This window comes from Podarcis melisellensis (genome assembly GCF_964234715.1).
Source record: "Podarcis melisellensis genome assembly, chromosome: 4".
Taxonomy (NCBI): Eukaryota; Metazoa; Chordata; class Lepidosauria; order Squamata; family Lacertidae; genus Podarcis; species Podarcis melisellensis.
Window position 1 is genome coordinate 53,594,558 of NC_138531.1, and position 25,568 is coordinate 53,620,125.

At 41.0% G+C, this 25,568-nt stretch overlaps 1 protein-coding gene and 2 long non-coding RNA genes across 5 annotated transcripts in view; 2 read left to right on the top strand and 1 right to left on the bottom strand.

Moving 5' to 3' along the window:
* Nucleotides 1–2,362: 2,362 nt before the first annotated feature.
* Nucleotides 2,363–4,133, top strand: LOC309368220. Its single transcript, XR_014167649.1, has 2 exons — nt 2,363–2,769; nt 2,860–4,133. It is a non-coding gene; the product is annotated as an uncharacterized lncRNA (long non-coding RNA).
* A 1,809-nt stretch (nt 4,134–5,942) lies between these two features.
* The window catches only part of EVA1C (eva-1 homolog C), a 46,643-nt gene continuing 27,017 nt past the window's right edge, over nt 5,943–25,568 (bottom strand). For all 3 annotated transcript variants that reach the window (XM_081908015.1, XM_081908014.1, XM_081908016.1), the window contains exons 3-8: nt 24,830–24,953; nt 19,963–20,115; nt 15,523–15,666; nt 9,359–9,427; nt 8,804–8,893; nt 5,943–6,520 (exon numbers count right to left, since the gene is read on the bottom strand). In XM_081908015.1, coding sequence (XP_081764141.1) covers nt 6,081–6,520; nt 8,804–8,893; nt 9,359–9,427; nt 15,523–15,666; nt 19,963–20,115; nt 24,830–24,953 — 1,020 coding nt within the window. In that variant the 3' untranslated portion in view covers nt 5,943–6,080. The remainder of the gene's footprint in view (nt 6,521–8,803; nt 8,894–9,358; nt 9,428–15,522; nt 15,667–19,962; nt 20,116–24,829; nt 24,954–25,568) is intronic.
* LOC309368216 overlaps nt 8,644–25,568 on the top strand; it is a 34,996-nt gene continuing 18,071 nt past the window's right edge. Inside the window, exon 1 of the long non-coding RNA XR_014167644.1 lies at nt 8,644–8,764. This is a non-coding gene — a long non-coding RNA (uncharacterized lncRNA). The remainder of the gene's footprint in view (nt 8,765–25,568) is intronic.

Genomic DNA, 25,568 nt, shown 5'->3' on the forward strand with positions numbered 1-25,568 from the left:
CATTTGTTCTTTTTAAATAACATTGTATCTTAAAGGCAACACCAGGAAGTCTCTCTGTAATCTGAATAAAATTTCTCAAGGGGATCTGGTATCAGAGTAATAAATGAATTTATTTCCTTTTTTAAAAATAAGTGGAAAGTGGGGTGTGAAGATTAGTTTCTTTGGTAAGAATGCTCTTCTGTGATTTTTGCTGTTGGTCTTTCTAATCTAGCTGGACCCTCCACATACATCTTAAGTCTGAGCCAGAGCTGCTGCCCAAGGTAAGGCTCATTACTCCTAGGGACATAGGGAGCATGTCCTTAACTCTATTATTTTGGGATTGGCGGTGAGCAAAAGCAATGAGCTTGTGGTACACACACAGGGAAAGAGAGAGAGATGCATACTTTTATAGCCACCCTTGCTACATTGTGCTGTACAGACACTTTAAAATTACAGCGGTTGCACAGAACAATTATCAGGCTTCACAGCAGCATTACTCTTCTCAGCTTTGGTTTTACGTTTTGCTGGGCAGAAGCTCAAATGATTATACTAGCAAACTGAACTCAATTTAAAAAGGATCAGTTTTCAGTTTAATAGTGCTAACAACATTGCCTGCACACTGCCTATGTTCAGTCTGAATGTTTTTTGTGTCCACACTGCAGAGGGGTGGAAGATCTGATACTCTAAAATAGCATATACAGAATCTAACTGCTGAGCTTGAGCAATACTACTAAGGAGTTTACATCACTGTAGGTAACAAGACATCCATGTCCAGGCTGGTGCACAACCATAACAGATGTGTGTGATTTGTTTAATAAAGACCCAAAGGAAAAACTAGTAACTGTGTTTTTGAAATAGCGCTTATCAATCACTTTTAGAAGCAGGAAAAGTGCCATGAAGCAATGTCTGTGTCCATGAATTTCTGTCCTCTGCTCCATCTGTATTGGATTTATTCTTGTGTTGGTGAAACCTCCAGATCCTGGCATGGATCACCTAGTGATAAAGAATGTTCAGTCGCTGAGGGAATTAAGCAGTTTACAGTGCTCTCTGGAAAGCAAGGAAAAGTCAGGTTGGCTAGGATTAAACCTCACACAGGCAGGTTGAGGAGTGAAAAGAGGTCCAGGTATGTAGGGAATTTAAGGGACAAACAGGTGGAGGAAGGATTGGGCTAAGAAAATAAAACCTGGAGGAGTAGCAGGCAACTTGAATTAGGGAACCAGGATGAAAGAAGACTGAAGAAATGGCACGACACTTAAGGAGAGGATGGAGGTTGACTGAGGAGGAGATCGGATTGCCAGGGAGGGTGTTCAAGAGGTAAGATGGCTACAGGAAGTTGCTGTTACTAGATGGAAGGTCTAGAACAGCCTTTTCCAACCTGGTGCCTTCCAGATGTTTTGGACTACAACTCCCATCAGTTTCAGCCAGCTGATGTTATTATAGAGCAGGGATTCTAACTTTGTTTACAGTGTCTGAGCACAGCTCCCAATCCTGTCACTCAAAAAGTCATTCCTGGTCTATGCATACACCCTAAATTCTTCATTTAAGTAGCCTAATTTAGAAGGGAATTGGAAACCCTTGAAGATCAAATGCAAAGTGACCTAGAGATTAATTCTTGATGTACTTTCTGTCTCTCTCTGCCATACAATACTATGGACAAAAGCATACTGTTAAAAAGCATAGCTGAGATGAAGCAAAAACAAACATGCATGACAGAATTAGTACATACTTTACAATACAAATGCTGCTTGTCAGCTTCAAGGACATGACTTGCCTTTCATTGTACACCAACAAGTACATGCTGTACTGCAATAAATTTTGGGCACTTGGAATGAGGAAGTTTACAAAGAAATGAGGAAACTTGGCACTTCCCTCACAAGGAAAAAAAGCACACTTTTAATTTCTTATCCCAAGATTATAATGTGGGAGGGAGAGAACTTACAAGGAAACATAAATAATAAATTGAAGTTTAATTAGCTCCTTAAAAAAGTTCCCCGTTTATAACTTTTCAGTACAGTAGTATTTTACTGAGAAATCCATGTGGGCATTTACTGATTTTAACTACTTGCCTGTGGTCATCTGAATGTTATGGAGGAGGGGAATGCATTCCACTCTCCCTTCAATGCTATAGGTACATAGGATATTTGGTGAGATTGGAATTTGGATGAATTATTCTATGTCTGCCTATGCTGATACTAATACAGTGTACCCTATATGAGAAGAAAATTGAGGTTCTTGTGGGGCCAGGAAGGTGGGATATCATCCATCTGCAGATAGGAGCAATAGATGGCATTCAACTAAGTTTTACTCTGGGTAGACCCACTGAAATTAAATTAGTGCCATTAATTTCAGTGGATGTACAGTACCACTAATGACTCCTTCACCACTACCATCTGCTATAGAACTAAGCTACTGTGTGGGCAATCAACATATCCATCATAAGGGATGGAAAGATATCAGTTTCTTAGTTTTCCAATCCTAATTTCAGTTCTCCACATTTTGCAGCAATTTGCATTTAAAGAAAAAGCTTTTGAGGATTCATCAGCATTTTGTGCAAATTTCTCCAGACAATTTCATATGCAGTTTTGACTAATGTACACATTTTTGCAAGCAAATTTTTCAAATATAAGGCACTTTTGTATGCTACTTTCACCAATACCTTCATTTGTATGCACACTTTCCCCTAATATATTCATTTTTGTAAACATTGCTTGTTTGAAGAACTGCATTACAAAATTTGGGTAAGAGCGAATTTCAAAGAATAGCTGTATTTTCAGTTACAGATAGGTAGCCGTGTTGGTCTGCCATAGTCAAAACAAAAAAAATTCCTTCCAGTAGCACCTTAAAGACCAACTAAGCTGCATTTTGATTTGCATATTCTAGAAAGTGTGAATTTAATAGATTCAGCTTTAAATACCAACTGAATCGAATTTCTCCTCCATTCCTATCCACCATTTCTAATTGATTCCATTATACAGCTTAATTCAGTGTTCCTTTAAGAGCTGTACATTCTTTCAGTTTGAGAGAGGATTCTCTGTGGAGCAGAACCAGTAAAAACTTTCAGTGAGCTTTTTTTAAAATAACCACACATTAAAAACAACTCTGAGTCATAGAAGGAATCTAATCTTAAAAACAAAACAAACACCACCATCAAAGTCATTCCATCCTTTCAATGTCAATGGTGCTTTGGAGCAAGTCCTTTCAGTTACCAAATGGCTTTCATTGTCTTACTTGGAAGGAAAGCATCCAAGTTTGTCTATGGTGCTCAGCTATGTTACAGTAGAATAGATTGTGTTACAAGGCAGATCTAGGCACTTCACAGTGCTTGAGTCAAGCCAGTTGGCTGGCTTTGAAGGCATTTCCGTTTCCAATCCACCTCCCTCCTTGACACCCCCGTTTTATATTTTTCCAACTGTTTCAGGTCCTCGCTTGAGTGAAAGGAAACCTCAAGATTGTTTTAATGTGATGCCACACCTATTCCATTGTCATCTTTACCACACCTTTCAAACAGCAGTGTCTTGGCTGGCTGATCACAATAGCGTCCTGAAAAACCTCCAAGGTGCAGCTGCATGCTTTGGGCCTCAGAGAAATGTTGTACATGCAACAGCTGAATGAGTTTGGATAAAAGGCTTGGGTTTCAAAAAGGATTAATTTTCAACTTCTTTTTCATCCTTAGAATGGGCAGTCGCAATAGTAAACATTTGATTCCTAGGTGGCCTAGCTATTCAGAGGGGCAAATGATACAATTTTTAAGAACTGATCTCCATTAAAGGTTTACATTGAACCACAAATACTAAAAGTTGTTTGTTGTAACAGAATGTAGTGTCATTAAACATAAAGTAAGAAGCTAAGATGACCCTAATAGGTACCAGTAGTTGCTTTTAGGACACACACACTGTTTATAATATTTGTTTCTTAAGCAATGCCACTATATTTGAGCATACAAAACGCACTGCTAAGCCTCTTCTTTCTTGTTATCTTTGGAAGTCCTTTGGAAGTGACACTGTGTGCCCCTTGTGCAACTGTATCCTTTGACTTTAGATTTATTTTTTATTTTTAAGATACTGGCAACTCTATAATTCTTGTTGTTTCAGTATTTGCAACCTGCTGATATCCAACTACCACAGATTTCTTCCTCAAAGCTTAAACAGTAACAACAACAACAAAATTCAGAGCAGGACTTTCCAAACAGGCTTCTCATTTTCTGCAAGTTGACAATTTTTCAGGACATTTCATAAAAGCTATTCCTCTTTCCCCCTCTGCCCCAGCTCCTCTACCTTTTATTTACTGTTTAATTTAAAATGCTTCTAGGGACTTCTTTACAAATTGCATTTTTAAAAGTATACTCAAAACCATTGATCTTTATGCCAGAAAATGTAACGTGTACACACTACAAACCCTGTGCATAATAAGGGTGACTGGTGCCCATTGGGGCTGGTAGGGTGGAAAGTAGGGAGACCAACAGTAGGTGGAGCCAGAGCCAGAGCCAACAGATACAGCCAATGAGTTATACTTGTCCCCATCCTCCCTGCTGTCTTCTACAAGAGGTGGCACTGAGACTAAGCAAGAAGAAGACAGTGCCATCCCTTGGACAGGTAAGTAAGAAGACAAGCAGGTAGGAGTTGACTGGTGTCAGACTTCAGGTTGGTGGGGCCGTGCCCCATTTTCCCTAACAGACCCGCCTCCACTCATCAGGGCACTTATATGCCAGGGAATCTGGATTTTGCCAGGCAATGAAAATGCAACCATTCTTACACAGGATAAACTTGTAAGTCTACAAGCTACTAATTAATGAACTTTGGCAATGCTGGGAAAGTTCTGAAACTCAATTTTACATGAGGCAGATTTATTGAAATAATTCCAGGTTTCAGTTTCAGAACTAGACATTTTGGAGCAGAATAGCTCGAAGCATCAGTGGTGGAGACTAAGATAACTATGCTCAGGGCTGCGCCCCTGAGGGTGTCGGACCGGGCACCTCGCACGTTGCAGCCTCTCTCCACCTCCAGGATCCTCGTGGGGGTGCCTGGTCACGCCCCTCAAAAAAGCATGCCCAGGGCTATGGCCTCCCCAGCCCCACCACTGGTAAGCATAATATTAAGCCTAAATTCCAGCTAACCGATTTTGCCAGTAAATCTAATGATAATATCCTGGGCTGCACAAACTAATGCTACCGACATAAGAGTACACTCTTAAAATGTATATAAGCACCTTCTCACTGTGTGCCTGCTCTGCTGGTGTCATGCAGTCTGGATCAGTCCATTGTGGGTGGGGGTTATGAATGCATTTTCTGGCCTTGCAATAGTCTGCTTTTCTGTCCTTTCCAATTCTTTGATTCTTCTTTTTTTTTTAAGGACTTCTTGGCAAGTTTATTAGCTTCCTGACTTACTAGGAAATGAATCAGGCTGAAGGTTTTCTGATTCAGTATGAGCTCACTAATTAGTAATTGGGAAATGTTCCCTTTTATTAATTTTTCCCAAGCTCCAATTTTCCTTTAAAACAATAGGAAATGAAAAGCCAAAGTCCACTCCACCCCAGTATATCTTATGCTACTACATTAACGTGTGAGTTCTGCAGAGGGAAAGAACGGACAACTCCTAAGTATCACAAGTAGGAAGTGACATTTTTCCTCCTTTTGTTCTTCTAGTTCCCTACAGATTGTGACTAAATGTGGGAGACATTCTTCTCTAAAGGAATAAATTTCTGATTTAACTTTAGATTTGATTGGCCTAAACCATACGGGATTTTTCTAAAGGTTACTGTATTTTGAAAAGAAGTCTGCAAAGTGACCCATTTAGTTCTGCAGTGGCCTCTCTTTTTATCTTCAGTACCTTTCAGGAATGTAATTTCCTTAGTGGAAATGTGTGTTGTGCTGGTTTTTAATACGGTCATTTTCAAACAGAAATGGTTTAGATAGAATGATATTGTACAATTAATCAGAGGCATAAAGTCAGCATATGCAACACACACATATTTTAAAGCATTTAATTATTATAATTATTAATAATATAACTTTGCAAATAATTATTTCTAGGAGTTGCAAATGTCCCTTCACAGAAAGTACATTTCTCCCCCTTTCTTCTTTTTTATTGCAAAAATAGCGTTTTTCATCCAAAACAAATGCATTGCTGTTCATTGGTATAAAATGGACTGAGGCTTCGAGTAGGAGATGCATCCAATCCACTGCTCATCCAGATTTCCTGGATGATCTGTTCTCTCCGCTCTATCCTTTCAGCAAGTTCAGCTGGGTCCATTGAACAATAAGCTGAATAGGAAGTCCTGCAGAACCCTGCTAGTTCATCGGGAAAATCAGAACTGGAAGACTCCTCTCTTTCCTCTTCCTGCTCCTCGTCGTCTTCTTCCTCTTCCTCCTCCTCTTCACTGTTTTCCCCAGCCTTTTTGTCCTCTGGTATCAAGCGCTTTCTGACCCTCCGCAGTTTTTCCAGGTCATTAGAGCATGACACATGGACCACCAGAGCACAGAGTGTGAGCACGAGGCCAACACAAACACTAGACACAAACAAGAGAGCAGCTCTTTCAGGGTGATCTGAAATTAGAAACAAAATCCCAGACTAAAGGGTTATAAAGGGAGGGCCAGACAAGTGGGTAGTGATGAAAGATCTTCATTTCTGAAAAGGTCCTGTCCTATTGTGCCAGTCCAAGCCTACAAGGTTCACCAGGCTCTGCTAACTTGTCTCTGGCTAGCTGATCCTGCCTGCTTGACCACAAAGCACCATGGCACAGGGAGACAGCTGAGCTGTCTAAGTCTGGGCACCATAATCCTTAAAGCCTAAGGCTAGATCTCCAAGTGCTTCTCTCCTGGTGTAGGCGGTACCATACTTCAGCCAAATGTGTGACTCACTAGGAAGCTGGCTGCTCTAGGGGGAAAGCAGAGGGGAAGCTTTGCCGCTGAAAAGCTGTTTGTATCTGCCTCAGAGCTGCCTATTTCTGGAAAAGTTCGCCAGCTATTGTTAGTTCTTTACTTTTGGCATTTGTACTGTTTGGCTTCAAAGACCATGCAACAATATCTGAGTATCTCTGTTCTAAATCCTACCTGTACAGTTCTAATGATCATCCCAAAGCACTTAATCCTAAAAGCGCATTTTACCTCTTCAAAGCAAGCACTTTTAACCCGCCATTAGGGATAACCACATGTTACTGCTCCCCCTCTGACCCCCACGCATAGCATGCGAAGAAAGCAGCACAACAATGTACCAGTATCTGTCATCTGTATACCACATTGGTCTATTAATGTGTGGCATTCTGGTCAATGCAGAGGGAGCCAGAACCAAGCAGGTTCATAGAAAACAGCATTAATGTTACATAAGGCAGCTCTAGATAAACTGCATCCAAATTACTTTAAAATGTGATTGCAAATCTCCATAGAACGATCTGAAGTGAGCAGCTGTCAGATTTTATGGGCCTAGAAAGATTCTTTCTATATCTATCTATCTATCTATCTATCTATCTATCTAGCCTGTATCCCTGTGGATGTCAACTCCCATCAAACACAGCCAAACACGGTCAAAGGGGAAGGGAGTTTAGAGCAATGTCTGGAAGGCCACAGGTCCCCCATTCCGGGTTTATTTCCTGCCATTCCGGGTCAGGTTAGGAGGGCAGAAATACAATACATTGGTTTAAAATACAATAAAACACTAAAGCCAATGTGAGACCTTAGAGACCAGGATCCAAATGTGAGTAATGAAGCTCACTGAAGGATCTTAGGCCTGTTCCCACCTCCTAGTCTAACCTACCTCGCCGGGTCATGGTAAGGGTACCGTGGGGAGGGGGAGATGTGTGTGTGCCACCTTCAGCTCCTTAGAAGAAAGGTGGGATATAAATATGGCGATAAACAAACAAACATTTTAAAAGAAAGAACAGAGCAGCAGAAACCAGAAAGATAAAAACATCCGAACAGCAATGAAAAGCAATCAACTAAAGTTCACTTAAACGGGGTGGCTAAGGGCAACACTGACCCATGGTCAACCTTCCAAGGGCTGCCTATCAAAATGGGTGTAGACAAAATGTCAAAAGTTTGGGAGTCTTGGATGGGTGGGTGTGTCAAAATCCTTTAGCACTACAGCACCACAGCAAGGGACCTGTAAAGGTAAAGGTACCCCTGCCCATATGGGCCAGTCTTGACAGACTCTAGGGTTGTGCGTTCATCTCACTCTAGAGGCCGGGGGCCAGCGCTGTCCGGAGACACTTCCAGGTCACGTGGCCAGCGTGATGAAGCTGCTCTGGTGAACCGGCACCAGAGCAGCACACAGAAACGCCGTTTACCTTCCCGCTATAAAGCAGTCCCTATTTATCTACTTGCACTTAAGGGTGCTTTTGAACTGTTAGGTGGGCAGGAGCTGGGACCGAATGACGAGAGCTCACCCCACCGTGGGGATTCGAACTGCCAACCATGCGATCGGCAAGTCCTAGGCGCTGAGGTTTCACCCACAGCGCCACCCGCGTCCCAAGGGACCTGTAGGTATGGGTAAAAGAGGGAGAGAGGCTTTTGAACAAGCACAACTCTTTTGAGTTTACAAAAACTAAGACCAGCACAGTTCTTTTCAGCAGTTGGCAGTTCAGAATTTCAAAAAATGGCTGTGCTTTGTTTCAAAAAATGTGCATTTGGTAGGAACTGATTTTCTCCCCCGTCCCTACATATCAAAAAGTGTCCACCTGATGTCCTTCTAAATGTGCAGACTCTACAGCAGGCTCTATAGACTGCAGCCATGGTCTATACATGGATTTAATTTTCTGTACTGGAACGGTATAATTATACTCAGCAGGATTACTGGTAAGAAGAATGCAAGGAAACAAAACACACAATTTCTACCTTTAATGTAAGCAAACATAGCCAAACTGTTGCTAACTATAATTCCTTCTTTCTTTGGAAATCTTGATTCTTTTGGGTCAATATTTATACCTGATAAAAACAAATGAGAGGTTTGTTAGATTAGATCACAGTTGAGGGCCAGCAAAGTACTTTAAAAATTGTTAGAAAATGTGTGTGTAAGTTAGCCAAATGATTTTCTTATATCCTACCCAAAAGGAGCTCTTAATTTTAAAATCCCCATGATTCTCTGTGATCTCAAGGCAAATACGAGTTCTTTTTTAAAAAGTAACTTTATCCTAAAGATGTTAATGAATCATTTAATTCAAGAGGCCTAACTCTAGGAAAAAATGTGTTTGTCCTGATACCATTTTATCTGGCAATGTTAGTAACTGAACCTGGTGTTTTCTGCCACCTAGATTTGAAATGCCCGCTAAGGTCTTATTTCACTTGGTTGGTAGTATATTCTATTTTTTACATGTTATATGATCAAACCATTGTAGGGTCTTACTTAAAAGACAAATGCTGGTAGCGATCCATAAAAATGACCATATTCACCTTCTTTTGGCTTCCAAGAAGGGTTTAGATTAACCATTGGATCAACTGCTGCAAATATGAATTTGGGAACTGCAAATTTTAAGAAAAGAAAAGATATTATATGCTAATATTTTAAAGCACTTGACATCAACAGAAGCATTATTCATTGGGTGAGGCAAAATGGTTAACCAACTTTAGGTAAGACAAAAAACCCCAAACCATTATTAACTGCCAGATACCACATTTCACTCCCCACCCTGAATATTCCCGTCAAGATACCATTCTCCATATTAGGCAATGGAATAGGTCTAGATATGCCGAGGACACTGGCTGCTTATTTTCCCCAGGGATGGGTGTCAACTCTGAAAAGTTCTTATCCTTCAGATTCACAAATCCCAGCCTGAAGCTGTAGGCTGTTCATAAGGCTCTGCACACAAATCTGTCTCCCAAGGAAAGAGATGGTGTGTAACAGCACCATTCAACTGCTGGGGAGGGGGAAGGAGAAGGACACTAAACAGAGCAGCCCCACTCTCCAAATAGGTGCTCAGTCTAGCAAAAACAGCACTGATCTGACACAGCTTACGAGGCATGCAGCACTTCTGTGCACACATCTCCCTTGCCGAACTGAGACAGAAGCAAGCTCAGAAACATTTCATTATAAGGTGCCACCACATGAGTCTGCCTTTGTTTCAAGAGCCACATCTTCAGCGCACCATCAATAGGGAAGTCATGCTCTATTAGTAACTCTCTGTATCCATTGTCTCCAACACAAGCTGTGCTGTGAATAGTCGGAGAGTTCCTGTTAGGGTCAAGACAGGCATCGTAGGAAGAGAGAGCTCATAACATAATACATCCCTCACCCACCAAACTAGCCTGGCTTTCTCCCAGCTTTGCAGCTGAAGAGACAGGTGTCTGCATCAGCAAATCAGTCTTTCCCTCTCCCAACTCCCATGCTTTGTGGAGGGGGAAACACAACATGTGTTTATCAATTAATTTGTCTTTTTTTGGTGGGGCGGCTTTTTAAAAATGGGGAAATGTACTCTGATGCAGGGAAGCAGGAGTTCCTGGTGGCATCAGATAGCCCAGCCCAGCCTTCCCTGAGCTGATAGGAACAAAACATCTGGAGAGCACCTGGTTGGCGAAGACTAGGCTAGACAGTGCTACACTGGTTAGCTGGCTTCCTCTTCAAATTGACAAAATGTTTCCCCTCTCCAAACTTGAGCATCAAGAGTTGTACAGTGGTACCTCGGGTTAAGTACTTAATTCGTTCCGGAGATCCGTTCTTAACCTGAAGCACCACTTTAGCTAATGGGGCCTCCTGCTGCTGCTGCGCCGCCGGAGCACGATTTCTGTTCTCATCCTGAAGCAAAGTTCTTAACCCGAGGTACTATTTCTGGGTTAGCGGAGTCTGTAACCTGAAGCGTCTGTAACCTGAAGCGTATGTAACCCGAGGTACCACTGTAATTAGTTTGGCTAAACACATTGAGGATGCTTTTAGAATGGCCCTGACACCTCTATTATGATGTGACCTGTGGCTCTGAGACAGATTATTTTAGTCCCCAAAGACGCTGTAATAGAATAAAAATGTGGTGCCACAAATACTAAAGACTCTGAAATATCAAGACTGTAACAGTGCAATGCATGTCTCCTTGGAAGTAAGTCTAACTGTTTTCAGTGGTGCCATCTAGGTGTGTACCGGTATATTTAGCATGAAGCCCAACTTCATTTTAGGATCTACTTGGTGAGCACATGACCCTTACAGGTGCCACTGGTCCACATGGTGGCTGTCACCAAATAGTGCACTGTTCATGGCTTACCATGTGGATTAGGCCACAAAGACAAGAAAGCGATATCTGGTCTGCTGTGCCATGGATAAAATGACTAGGCCTGAGACTCAGGAAGAAATGGACTCATGCATTTCAGCTAGCCGATGTTTAATTCTACATCTTCTCTTCTCCATTGCAACATATAGTTTGGCACTTAACAATCGGCAGGGCCCTCTCCCCACTACTCATACACACACCCTTAGGCAATTATAACTCCAAAGTGGAATAGCTATCAGTCTAAGCAGACAGTGAACATTTTTCTTCAATCCATGTCTGCCCCAATGCATTTTTGGGATGTTAATTTGGAAATATTTCACATTCTTCCAACAAAGATTAAAAAGGGTGCACATATCATGTATATGACTAGCTCTTCAGGTGTCAGATTTTTTTCCACACTGCTTAGAAGTCAGGCATTATCTTTTATCATGGTTGTTTTGACATTTTGACAATGCACACAGACTCTCTAGGTTACATGCACTCTTTTCCAAGCTAAATTATTTTCCCTGCTTGTATATGGTTGTAATACTAAATGCAGCTTTTTCATCAAAAAAGAGCAATGAAGTGATTAGAAAAATTGGCATACAATCCTGAAGAAAAATATCAGAAGGGAGAGGAGAGGAATGAAGGAGTGTCGGAGATGGTCAAATAAAGCTGAAGGTTATCACTGCCATCCAGTCACAAATTACATTATAACAGAATTACATTCTAGGTGTTTTTTATATATAAAATAGTAATAATTTTCAGTTGGGTCCTATAAACAAGGATCATAGGAATAATATATGATACAAATAAATAGACCAAGTCTTCTCTTGCCACTTGTATATCACAAACATAGCATAATAAATTTGCAGTAATATCTATAACATATGGTTCAATGTATAAGTTATTGTTTTGTGAATTGGTTTAAACAAAAACAAAGGGGGAAACAGGATAGAGCAAAGTTAACAGATAACAGTCAACATCACACAGCAGCTAAATGCCTAATCAGGAGCCCTTGTGGTTTTGCTTAGATTAAGTATGAGTAATGACCATTTTTCCTCTTATGTTACCAGTGAAGCAACATAAAGTGTTGCTATATTGATGAATGGGGGGAGGGATTCAAAGTGAATACAGTATAATAATGTATGTTTAAATTTAAATTTAGATCAACCAGACTGAGCAAAATGCTGATGGGGGATTGTTCATTTTCTGAAATTAATCCACACTGATATAAAGCCATCTTTCTTAATCTGTCCATATGTCAACAGTAGTTTATTGGATATTCTTTCAAGGAGGGCAGTTTCCCAAACTGGTCTATACCAATTGTCTGTTGTGCCCAAAAGGTATTTCCAGTCTCTGGTTATATTGCGTTTCAATGCTTGTAATAAACGACTTATTAGTTCTTTATTATGTAAATCCAGATTGTTGTCTTGAAATATATTTAATTAAGCTAATTCTGGTTTGACTTCCAATTGTTGTTTTGTTATTTTATTGAACTGAGTCCTAGTTTTATTGCAGGGCAGTCTGGACTAGCATCTGGGGTAGGAAGTCAGGTGTGGAGAGTGCCTTCATTCACACTAGATGGAGGGAGTAAAATGGGGAAACCATAACTTGTCAATGGTGGTAATATACATAAAATGCCTTGGGCAAAGATTTCTGAATGATTGCTAAAGTGCTTTTAAAATGTGTGAGTGATCCTATAATATTAATAGTCAACTCAATTACCTGAGTACCTTTCCTTATGCAACAAAAACAGCACCACTCAGACACAAGAGAGCAATTACAGGCTCAATGGAAGTCCAGCATGTGCAATAATAGCAGCCCCCCACTACACACGGCAACATTCCGTTGCAAATCCCCTCTTGTTTTGGCTTGGCTTTTGAATATTGTGTGGAATAGCACAATGTCTTTAGAGCAGGGTTTTTCACACTTTTGATATGGTGGGATTCACCTTTTTGGACTAAAACCAGAAGTACATTTAATATGTGCTTAAATTTTACAGATATGTCTAAATTTTACATATACATTGCACATATGTTTAATCGGCTCCCAAAACAATAGGCAGGTCTTCTCCTTGGAATTTCAGGGCAGTCCAGTTAATATAGCCTCTTGTCTCCCACCCTTTATTTACTCCATCAGGGCTCAAGGTTGGGAGGACAGAGTTTTCTGGACGGTGCTAGAATTCACCCATACCTATCAGCTGCACCCCTCCCTTGGGATTTGGTGACTCACGGTTCATATTTTGGTGGAAAGGAGGAGGATCAAAGCTTCACTATGGGACCTCCTTGCTCCACAGGCCACAAAACAGTCAAGGCATTCAATGTGCTGGATTAAGTTTTCAGGGCACATTCCACCACCTCTCATGACACACCGACGTGCAACACACAGTTCTGGAATCTATGCTCTAAGCTGTAGTAATTAAAAAGGTGAGCTGCTGGCATAGGTTAAGGCTATGAGTCGTGGAATTTAGAAAGAAAACATTCCCTCCCATTCCCATTTGAGAGTTTATGTCAACTATACTTGACTCAACACCTTCAGCAGACATCTATCGTGCCTATAGTGTGTGTAGATAGTGAAGCCCGTATTACCCACCTCCGCCCCATAGCTGATCCAGGTGGCTCAGCCCAATCAGCAGCCCTGCATAATCTGTTTTACAGTCCATTTGAGCGGCACACCCAGTTTTGATGCAGCCCACCCACTAGAATCTGCAGTTCTTAAGATGGGATGAATGGATCTATTTATCCCTTCGAAAATTACATATAAAGGTGGGTAAGTTAAAACAGGGCTTCAAAAACCGGAGAAGAAAATTGGCTGCTAGACAATAAATAACACTCTGAAAAGAAACCTAAAAATAAACAGCACTGATACTTAAATGCATTGCTCTTTTTAGTCCAAAGTGCTTTCAATATTTTCTCTCTCCTGACTCTAGAGACAAAAGAACTTGACCTTGCCACTTGCTATGCATTAATCTTCATCTGCAGACACCAACAAAGGAAAAGCAAACTTAATGCTATGATCAGAAATGTCTATGAACAGACTTGCTTACAGTAATTATTGCATTCATTCCCTGGAAGTCTGTCAACACAAGCCCCCACTGGTGTGTGTGGCATCTCACACATTCCAAAACTCTGCCTTACCCAAAGCCATTAGGCCATGTGGAAAACAGTTAAAGCATCAAATCATTTGCAAATGCTCCAGGCTGCATCAAATTATCATGGCAGGAAACATATTTGAAATTAATCAAGTGAGAGAGAGAGAAATGTGATTGACAGTTTATGTGTGTGTGATTGCAAAATCAATACACTGCAGAATACATGCTCTTTCCCTTAAAAGTAAAGGCAAAGGGACCCCTGACCATTAGGTCCAGTCGTGACCGACTCTGGGGTTGCAGTGCTCACCTGGCTTTATTGGCCGAGGGAGCCGGCGTATAGCTTCTGGGTCATGTGGCCAGCATGACTAAGCCGCTTCTGGCGAACCAGAGCAGCGCACGGAAACGCTGTTTACCTTCCCACTGGAGCGGTACCTATTTATCTACTTGCACTTTAACGTGCTTTCGAACTGATAGGTTGGCAGGAGCAGGGACCAAGCAACAGGAGCTCACCCCGCCGCGGGGATTTGAACCACCGACCTTCTGATCGGCAAGTCCTAGGCTCTGTGGTTTAACCCACAGTGCCACCCGCATCCCGCTCTTTCTCTTAACATACACTTATTGTCCTCTGGTCAACAAATTGAACACGTTGGACTGAATTGATGATGATGATGATGATGATGATGAGCCACCCATCTGACTAGGTTACCCCAGCCACTCTGAGCAGCTACCATAAAATATTTAAACACAAAATACCTCAAACATTATAAACGCTGCTGTGAGCTGAGCTATAGTTTGACTTGGTGTATCATCTGAAACCAGGTCCATGGTGTGTCTTACTTCTGACCAGCCAAGATGTATAACCAAGAGTGCATTGCAGCTTGTGGTTTGCTTGGAGCAAGACAAGCCTTAGCGCATGGCAGAGTAGCAGGAGGAAGATGGGATGGAAGTGCTGCAGCCGCAATCTCCTCCCTTGGAACCCTCACACTCATGCAGTCACACTAATTCTCACTGAACAACATTTTGCGGGTGGGCAATATTTTTGCTAATACATTTATTTTCATTTTTTATTCTTTTCAAGATTTTATTGATAGTAACTAGGTACTATAAATCTGTAACTGTAAGACTGTACCCAACTCTGGTGTTAAAATATGGGAATGATACAGATCACATGTGTAAGATGAAGCCCAGATTTTGAAACAAATGCCTTTATATACATGTGGATTTCTCAATCTGAAATTATAAAATCCAGATTTTATAATGTAAAAAAATTGTAATGTAATTTTTCTTACCACATGCATAGCTGACGTTGAGATATTTTTTCACACCAGGCAGGCATGGTCTTCCAAAGTTATGGTTGTTAGCAAAGATTTTGCACCTCTGTTTCCCATAACACATCTTAGATAATACTGCTAAAGCTGAGTAGGAAAAGCAATCTGAAATGTGGGAGAAATTTTTAAAAACCGTCATACAAATATAGATACCAATGACTTGTTCAAAGAAAGGAGCTATTATATACACGTGTGCTTGGAAATATATACTTGCTGCTACAAACACAGTGCTAACTCAAGAAACCTACTAATTGCAGTAATAGCTTGGCTCAATGTGAAGGCTGTGACAGGGTCCTAGAGTCTTCGCTCCTCCTTCCCAAAGCCTAGTTAGCAGTTTCCCAGCTTTGGGAAGGATGTGGGAGGGATCCGGGACCCTCCAGAGCCTCACACCTCCTTCCCAAAGCCCAGCACTTCACTTAGCCAGTTCGGGAAGGCAGTGTGAGAGCTGGGAGAGGTATCAAATTTTGCCTTCCCACCCCCCTGCACACACCCATGCAACAAGCAAACAAAAAAACCAAACCCAAATTACTGGAAGATCTGGAGTAATGCCAACTTCCCCCCATCTTCTCCTTCTTACTTCCTTCTCTTTAGTCTCTTGAGATAAGCAGTTCTTCCAGTACAGGAGAATGACGCCTTAAGTTTGGACAGGTGCAGGTAGGCAATTCTAATGCAGCTTTGAGAATTTGGGAGGCAGACTACAAACATATCAGGACTCAGCAACACATGTCCTTTTTACGCACTGCATCTTGCTATCTCAGGGGAAGTCAACATGGTGGCCTCCAGATGTTCTCCCATCTCCCATCAGCCCCTGCCAGCATGGCCACTGACCAGGGATGGTGGGAGTTTTAGTCAGCAGCATCTAAAGGCCGCCACATTGGCTACCCCTGTACTGTCTGATCCGACGGTGTTGTATATGAGTGTACATCTATCTTTGATCGTAGATTTGGCCAAGGAAATCTATGAAGTAAAGTGATTTGACTGGGATTAGGCTCAGAAATCCACAGGGTAAGTTTCAGAGAGTTGTTATTTCAATGCCAAAATGAAGGGAGATGGCAACACACACACAATAATGGTAGGAACATATTGACTTCTGTGATCACTGCAGGAGTGAGAGCACAGTCCATTGTCTAACCTCTTTTAATCTGCTGCCTTGCTTCTGTGATCAGTGGTTACTAACCACAAGGGTGCCAAGCAATGCTGGTGGTTTTTTTTATGTAGTGGACATGAATCCATCTGGCACTGAAAAGACGAGGTCATAAAAGCATTTCCAAAACATGGCTGTAAAATATCAGCTCTGACTTGAGCTGCTATTGAACTGATTGGAGTCTGTTGTTTTTGAAGGAAAGTTCTTTTCAGGTACTAATTGGCTTTATTTTAGACACGTTTTGACATGCAAATTATTCAGAGCTGCTGGAGCCATAAATTGTGTAGAGTTTAATGAGACTGGCAATCCTTCTCTTCGATTCTGAAAGCCTCTCCCATTTCAAATACTGGTAGACTTCGCTTTCTGTTCTGTAGTGCACAAAAGCTTTCAATTCAATGGACTAGCCAGAGCCAACTGTACAGAAAGATTGGGCACTCCACACATTCACATGTGTGCACTGCATATCATGCAGTGACAACTGTGTGCTGCTGGAAAGAAGGATATAATTGAAAAGAAGTTCATCCTAAATAGCCGTGTTTACTAAACAGAACAAACAATATTCATGTGATTTGAACTGTTTTCCTTGCTGCTTGTTGATCCATTTAAAAAATGTTTCTCTAAGACTAAATCTTGGTGCTAGAAATTTCCTAGGAAATAAAAATAAAAGCTTGCATATTCGTAGGCTCACCATACTTGGGACCTGGGAGCTTTAAGAAGCAAATCAAATATGGAAAAACAACAACACTTCAAATAGTGGGATATAATGTTGAGGCATTTGAAAGGATAAAATAATACTTGTTAAATGCAATCATGCTTTTTTAACATCAGGTCTAGTTTGGCCCCCGAACGTGATCCTTTTCACAGGTTATATTGTCTTTTGCATAACCTTTCCTTCAAGCATTTGTAATATTAACCAGAACAATTTATAGCTTCAGGAACATATGGGAACCCAAAACTTTTCCCATTCTCTCAGCTTGGCATCGTATTTCATTTCCGCTGGCCAATAAATTGTCTTTTAAATCTTGTGCCTTATTGGGAAAATGATTGGTTTGAAAGCAGGGTGATGAACACAACAGACAAAAACTTGGCCAAGCCAAGTTTAGAACAGTTGGCAGGCTATAATGTTTGGCGTAGAGAGGAGGTAATTTGCGTAGACCATGAAGTCAAAGTAACCAAGCCTTGATTTTTTATTACCCTGCTTCCTGTTAACATAGAATTCCATTTTCCCCCTTCACTTTTATAAGCAGTACGTTAATATGCACATGTGCCAGCTTGCCTGGTTCTCCAAGGTATTCATTTTATGCACTGAGCCTTACAATCTTCTTATGGGCTAGGCAAGTATGGTCCTTATAGTCCATAGAGAGAAAATAATCCATGAAACATCTGGAGCGGCCTTGCCAGTGAGAACATATCGATGGCTACCAAGCCAAATGCTAGGCTGGGGCAGCAAATGGAAACAGAAACCTTGATAGTCAGATGTCCACTTGGTGCATGAGCTGGTCCAGCTGAGCCTATAGCAAGCAAGTGTGGTGAAAGTAACATACAAACTTTCATGTTCACACAGCTTCACTCAAGTACAGTGGAACCTCGGAAGCTGAAAAATGCCTTTGAACGTGAACGTTTCAGCTCCCAAACGATCGAAATCCAGAAGTGATTGTTCCGGTTTTCGAACACTTTTCGGAAGTCAAACGTCTGATGCGGCTTCTGATTGGCTGCAGGATGCTCCTGCAACCAATCGGAAGCCGCACCTTGGTTTTCGAACTGTTCCAGGAGTCGAACGGCCTCCTGGAACGGATTGAATTTGAAAACCAAGGTACAACTGTAGTTAAAGTTTTGCTGTGTAAGCAGATGCATGAGGGACCTACTTACAAATATTACACATGGCATATTTTGTCAAAATAATGTTCAGGCAGTAGGATCTCCTTGAGCAACCACACCAGTTATCTGAAGAATAATTCCCTTATGTTTTTGTGATGTCATTGTACTCTACTCTCAAGAAAAAAGCTTGCTTTCCTTTCATACACACTCTTTTTTGGCTCTCGTCATTTCATCCCCCTTCTCCTCTTTGAAAACGAATTGATCATTGTTATTACTAATACCACATGGGCACAGACTAGACTTCCTTTAACACAACTTCAGGCATTATGTATCTCTGCCCCAAATTCCTCTGACAGCCAGCCACTTTCTAAGAGAGGGGAGGAAAATAAGGGGTTCCTTCTCAACCTCTGTATTAGGCAAAAGCAGGAACATGGGGATGCTTCACAGAACAACTTTCTGCATGCAGACATAACCGTCAAGCTTTTTCCAAAATGCAAAGAGATAGCAGGAAATCTGATCGGGGGCCTCTGTGTCCTGATTTGGCCCTGGGAACTAGGCCTATGTCATCAGTAATTCCCACATGGGTTTTTGTTGTAATCAAAACCCAGATGGTTTTGAACAAGCTTTGTGTATATTTTGGTCTCAGAATATGCTGAAAATAGGACTAAATGCATCCATGCCGCATACTTGGAACTAAGGCGTAAACAAGCAGCGCTCTGGCTGAAATCCTGAATCCTGTTAAACAGTTAAATATTAACTAAGACCTGAATCCTGCATTTTTTTTACCATAGTTTTCCAAGACAGTGCCCTGGCATCGCTAAACAAAAGTGTTAGAACTTTAGCTAGGTTGCCTTTAAAATAATTATTTTCCATGTCTATAGTTCCTGTCCAAAAATCAGGGCAACTGTGTTCGCAAGCATACATTCATACAGCTTAGCTGTAAAGGTAAAGGGACCCCTGACCATTAGGTCCAGTCATGGCTGACTCTGGGGTTGTGGCGCTCATCTCGCTTTATTGGCCGAGGGAGCCGGCGTACAGCTTCCGGGTCATGTGGCCAGCATGAGTAAGACGCTTCTGGCGAACCAGAGCAGCGCACGGAAACGCTGTTTACCTTCCCACCGGAGCGGTACCTATTTATCTACTTGCACTTTGACGTGCTTTCGAACTGCTAGGTTGGCAGGAGCAGGGACCAAGCAATGGGAGCTCACCCCGTCGTGGGGATTCAAACCGCCGACCTTCTGATCGCCAAGCCCTAGGCTCTGTGGTTTAACCCACTATTACAGCCTTCCCCATCCAGATGTTTTAGCATGCAACTCCAGTCAGCTTTGCCGGACTGGTGGGAGTGTAGTCCAAAATATACGAAGGACATCAGGTTGGGGGATATCAGTGGTCATTGCCACTGAATCTGACCTAACACAGATACTCTTTTGTCAACCTACCAAACTGAGGGAAGCGGCCCGCTTCTGTAGCACAGGTGTCTTCCTTGTTTGCAGCCCTGCCATATGAGGCAGAATAGATGTTAAGGAATTTTGACTCTTTACAGTGGAGTTTCAGTTCTTCATTCTCACACACTAATCTGGTTTTATATTCAGCTGCAAAGGAAAGAGAAAAACACTGCTTATTGGTGGGGATTTAGTCTGGTTGTTAGTCTGGTCCATTTACAAAAACAACCTAAGATCACTGCTGAAAGTGCAATCTTTTGTGATGTTCCCTGCTGCCCACTCCCCATAATATCTCAATCTATTTGTTTAATATGCTCACATACTTCCTAAGTCATTTGACCTGAGGTGGATCCACAAAAAGCCTTTTTAGTTGAGAGGTGGTGATTATGGCATAACCTCCCAAAAGAACCCAGCCAGGCTCAGTCAGTGCTTACTTTGAGCATGCAGTGAAAACCTGCCCCACCCCACAAAACGTAACTGGATGCCATGGTTGTCAAATGCTGCTAGAATTCTTTGTTGTTTACTACGATGCTATTGTCCATTGTGTTATGCATTTGATTTCTGTGTTTTGTGTGGCTATTTTTATACAATGTTTTATTGTATGCTCTTTTATTGTTTTATATTTTGTTATTTTTGTTGCATTTTTGTAAGCTGCCTTGGGGGAGGGGATCCTACCTCCAATGTGGGAGAATAAAAACAGAAGCTAGGGATAGGGGACCTGTGGCCCTTCAAATGTTGTTTGAGCCCAACATCTGGAGAGGCAAAGGTTCCCTACCCTGACATAAACAACCAGACAAACCAGCAAATTGGGCAAAGCTGACCACCTCAGCCATAGGTGCCTCAACAGTTTGTCAAACCATTTATTTATGGCCTCTGAAGCTAAAGAACATGACTTGCTTAAGAAATTTACAGTGCAATCCTATATATGTCTACTCAGAAGTAAACCTCATTTCCCCCAGCAATGGAGTTCATTTCCAGATATATCTGTATTGCTACCTTTGAGATGAAGTTCTTACGGTTAGGGATGGGGAACAAATTCTATTCTTTGCATTTAAAGCAGAATTGATCAAGCCCACACTTTCCAAAACAACGAGTACCGAAACACAGGCATCCTTCAAAATGAGCACTTATCCAAGTTTTGTCATTCGGTTTTCCAAATCACATTCACAAAAATGCATATATTAGGGGAAAGTGCGTATAAAAATGTATTTATTTATGAAAGCAACATAGGAAAACACATTATACTGGCAAAAATTGCTTACAAAAATGTGCAGCTTTGCCAAAAATGCACATAAAACTATGCAGAAAAGGAGATGACCAGCCTTCCTTCTCATTGTGCCCTCCAGATGTTTTGGGCTACAGTTGCCAGCTGGATAGTAATAATAATAATATTCACTAATTTTATATACCGCCCTTCATCTAAAGTTCACAGGGCAGTTCACAACATAGAAATACAAAATTAGAACACAAAATACATAATAAAAACAAGTACAAGAACAAACCACCAACCCCCTTCTTACAAAGACATTTAAAAGGACATAGAATGCTAATCTGCAAAAGGCCTGGTTAAAGAGAAATGTTTTCACCTGGCACCTAAATATGTGTAATGAAGGCCCCAGGCAAGCCTCCCTGAGGAGAACACTCTACAGATGAGGAGCAACCATAGAAAAGGCCTCTTCTCATGTTGCCACTCTCCAGATCTCTTGTGGACAAGGCACACAAAGAAGGGACTCAGATGATGATCACAGGGCCAAATCAGTTTCTATGGGGAGGGGTGATCCTTGAGGTATTGCAGTTGTGGCTGACGGGAGTTGCAATCCTAAACATCTCAAGGACACCAGGTTGGGGAAGAGAAATCTATGAGTGGTGCTGGTGATATAAGATGTGGGGAGACTGTTGTCTTTATGTCCTGCTTTTAGGCTTCTCAGAGGCATCTATCTGTCCACTGTTGGAAACAGGGTGCTAGACAAGATAGACAACCTGTCCGCTCCAGCAAGGCTCTTCTTACGTTCTTAACATATATTATCCTGAATCTAACTTAAATATTTAGTTAGATAAATTTTATGTCTTAATAATAAAGGTAAGGGTAGTTCAAAGGAATGTCAGAAAATGCACTTGGGATAGAACTGAATTCTAATAATATAGCCAGGCTCCCTAAATAATGTTCATTGTGCCTAAATCTTAGAGGTATCCAGGATTAAATAACACCTGAACATAGCAGCTTTATGGCTAATCTCCTTATGGAGATAATTCTTTTGGCCCTCATTTAGAAATCAATCTACTTCTGAGAGGCTGGGGGTGGGGGAAGAATCTTATTGGGACAAGACAAGGTTTTGTAAGGGACACTCTCAAATTATGGGATTTGGATGGCACTTCTCCGTTTCTACCTCCTCATCTGATGATCCCTGCTCTTCGAAAGTTCTTGTATGGAGCAGCTTAGAGTAAAGATGGGGAGGGGTTGGTGTAGTAGACTCAATGTCCTTTTGGAGGACAACTCTGCTTTCTTCCTGCACAAAAAACTTTCCCCTGCAGTGGTAATCTTGCCAGGAAATTTGTTCATCTGGAAGAGCTATGAGTATGGAGGCAGATATGGAGTTTAACCTTTGGCCATATCACAGTGAGGATATAGGTGATAAGTAATGAAACTGGTGAAAAGGCACTATCCCAAACACATCCACCTGGAAGCAAATTCTATGGAAACCAAAGGGATTTAGTTTCAAGTCAATGTTTTTAAGAACCGTTTTCCAGAGATGTAAAAATCAGTTATTTATTGTGAAATGTAACAGTCTAAAGGGCTTTGTTTATTTGTGAAAAACTTTAAGTACATTTTATCAGCAGCAGGAAACAACGTCATTCAAAAGTCCTTGGCATTTCCCTCATGGCTGCCTATTATTTGTGCAGCCTGAACCCTACATATGCTGCCCAGCAGACAAACAATCCACATGTTTTCTGGTCCTAAAGGGTAGCATAAAAGAATGAGGCTAATGCAATATAAGATAACATGTGATTATTCTCAAAAAATAACAATAACAACTTGGATTTAAAGCAAATAAGTGAAATTAAGCAAATGATTGAAGAAGCGCCCCCCCCTGGTCTATTTATAAGCACAGAAAAACTAAGCTCCATCAAGAACAAGGGGACTCATATTAGTCATATTTGTTTTGTTAGTTTTACTGGGGCTTTGTCACAACCAGCTTTGATTAGGTGAAGACTGATATCTACACACTGATCCAGCAAGAGAAATCTCCAAGGAGAAACGTATATCTATACACAGAATCCCTTCCTGAACTGGGAACCACACAGAGATTGAATATGGAGAATATGCATCTGCACTGTGATGCATCTCTGGATGCAAAGCATCCAATGCAATCACCATTTGTACTGCAGGGTATGCATGAGGATGTGACTTCCTACTTTCACAATATGTATCCCTATCCCACTCACAAGTACCGGCTACTACCAGCTAGGTTTCCAGTGAGGCCAACTCTGAAATGTAAGGCTTTGACCAACAAAATGAATGTTGTTAGGTCTAAAACCCTATGCACACTTATTTGTGTTGTGAGTACATCCCACTGAACTTGGTAGGACTAACTTCTGAGAAATGTGCAGCCGGTTAGCTTGCAAATCTAGCTGTATCTAAATCAAATGCAGTGCAATCTGATTAAATTCATAGCATTAGCTTGACCATATTAGTCACTCACCAAAACACTTTCTTCAGGTCATTCAAAAGACAGAAGTCTGCTAAATAAAATACACTGGTATTTAGGTTTTCTGTGTTGCTGTTTTTTTAAAAAAACAGTGACAGAATCTAGTGAAAGAATGCCAGCCATTACTATCTTCATGAAGTAGAAATTAAGTCACATTGCCCTTAATGGAATGAACTTTTTTCTATATTGGGCTCCCAAAGTTTGTTATTTGAATTTTCTGCACCAAAGACTTTGACTACTGCAAGTAGTGATTAGACTACTGCAATACACTCTACATGGAGCTAACTTTGAAGATTAGATCATATATCTGGTGCAGAATGCTGCTTCCAGGTTGTTAAATGTGACAGTAAGATGGGAAAACAAATCATCAGTCCCGGCTGCCTGTGTATTACTGGGCCCAATCCAATATTTGGTACTCCTGTACAAAGCCCTAAAAAACTCAACTCCCCCATACCTGACAACCTACGGTTTGAGATCTGCAGGGGGGCAGCGGTTAGTATCTTATTGCTCTTTTATATTAATAAGCCATTTTGATTACATTGGTAAAAAAACAAAATAGAAATAATGAGAAGTAAATAAAATATATAGGCACACTAGTCTCTATCCTATAATCAATGGGACTTACTTCTGTAGACATGCATAGATTGCACTGTGAAGTTTCCACCTTTCTAGAAAGGCACCTGCACTTATCCCCATTCACCTTAATGATTTATGTCCCATCTTGTAATGAATTATTTTTAAGACCCCCAACAATCTACAGCAGAAACTAATATGTACAGCAAATTTTATTCCCTAGATGGGTTATGCTCTTTTATGATGGATGTGCATGTGTGAAGGGTCATTTCCATACATTCTCTGACAATGCTGATAGAGATACTATGTCACTTCTGAAAAATAGCTGCAGGGTAGTGTTTTGGTTCTGTCGGACCTCTGTGCACATTGCCAGATATAACTCACTTGCACATGGACATAAACTTTTATGAAAAGTGGTGAATAACATGCTTATCAAAACCCACAAACTTTGGTACAAGGACTGGGTGAATCCACTTCAGAGCTTCGCATAGATTCATGCAAAGATGTCTGTGCCGGCACTGCAGTCAAAACAAAAAGCAAAACAAGTACAAAAATGACACTTGCCTGTTCTACAAATTACTTACTAGGTTTGCATTTAAAGGAGACTAGAAGGTATTTAGTGATTCCTGGACATAGATCAGGTCCAAAAACCCGACTATTGACAAGGAGTTGGCAGGCTCTCAGATCCTGGCATTCATCCAGTACTTTCTAAAACAATGAGCAAAAAAGCATAGTCTTGAAAAACAGATTCAAACTATATAACAGTTCAGACCCTGACATTTTAAAATCTATATGTGATAAGCTGTTGCCCACTGGTTACCAGAAAAATAGGCATAACAATCTATACAATGCCAATACAATGATTTCCAAGACAAACCGAGTTGTGAAATTATGGGATGATCTGAGTTCCCCAAAATTCCTTTGTTTTACCATTCCAAGTTTGGATGCAACAAACCTATTTTGAAATCCCCCTTAAGAGGTGTTTGATGTATTGCAAGGTGGCAGATAAGTTGGGGAAATAGGACACTATAGATTTTGTTATGACAAGCTGGCATTCCAGAATTTGTCATCTGTGAAGCAATATTAATATAAAGAATTCATGTAACCTTTGAAAATAGGAGATAGGGACTTATTTTCACGCTTGAAATTTTTTGATAGTGGCTGCTGCTTTGTTACAAATTTTCACCCCACATGATCTCCCAGTAAATGAAAAACCAACTTATCACACTGCATATAACTGATGCCTTGAAAGGTGTTAATCACTGAAGTTTACACAGAACAAAATTTTTGTTTACACAGGGCAAAATGCTACATTGCTGTATT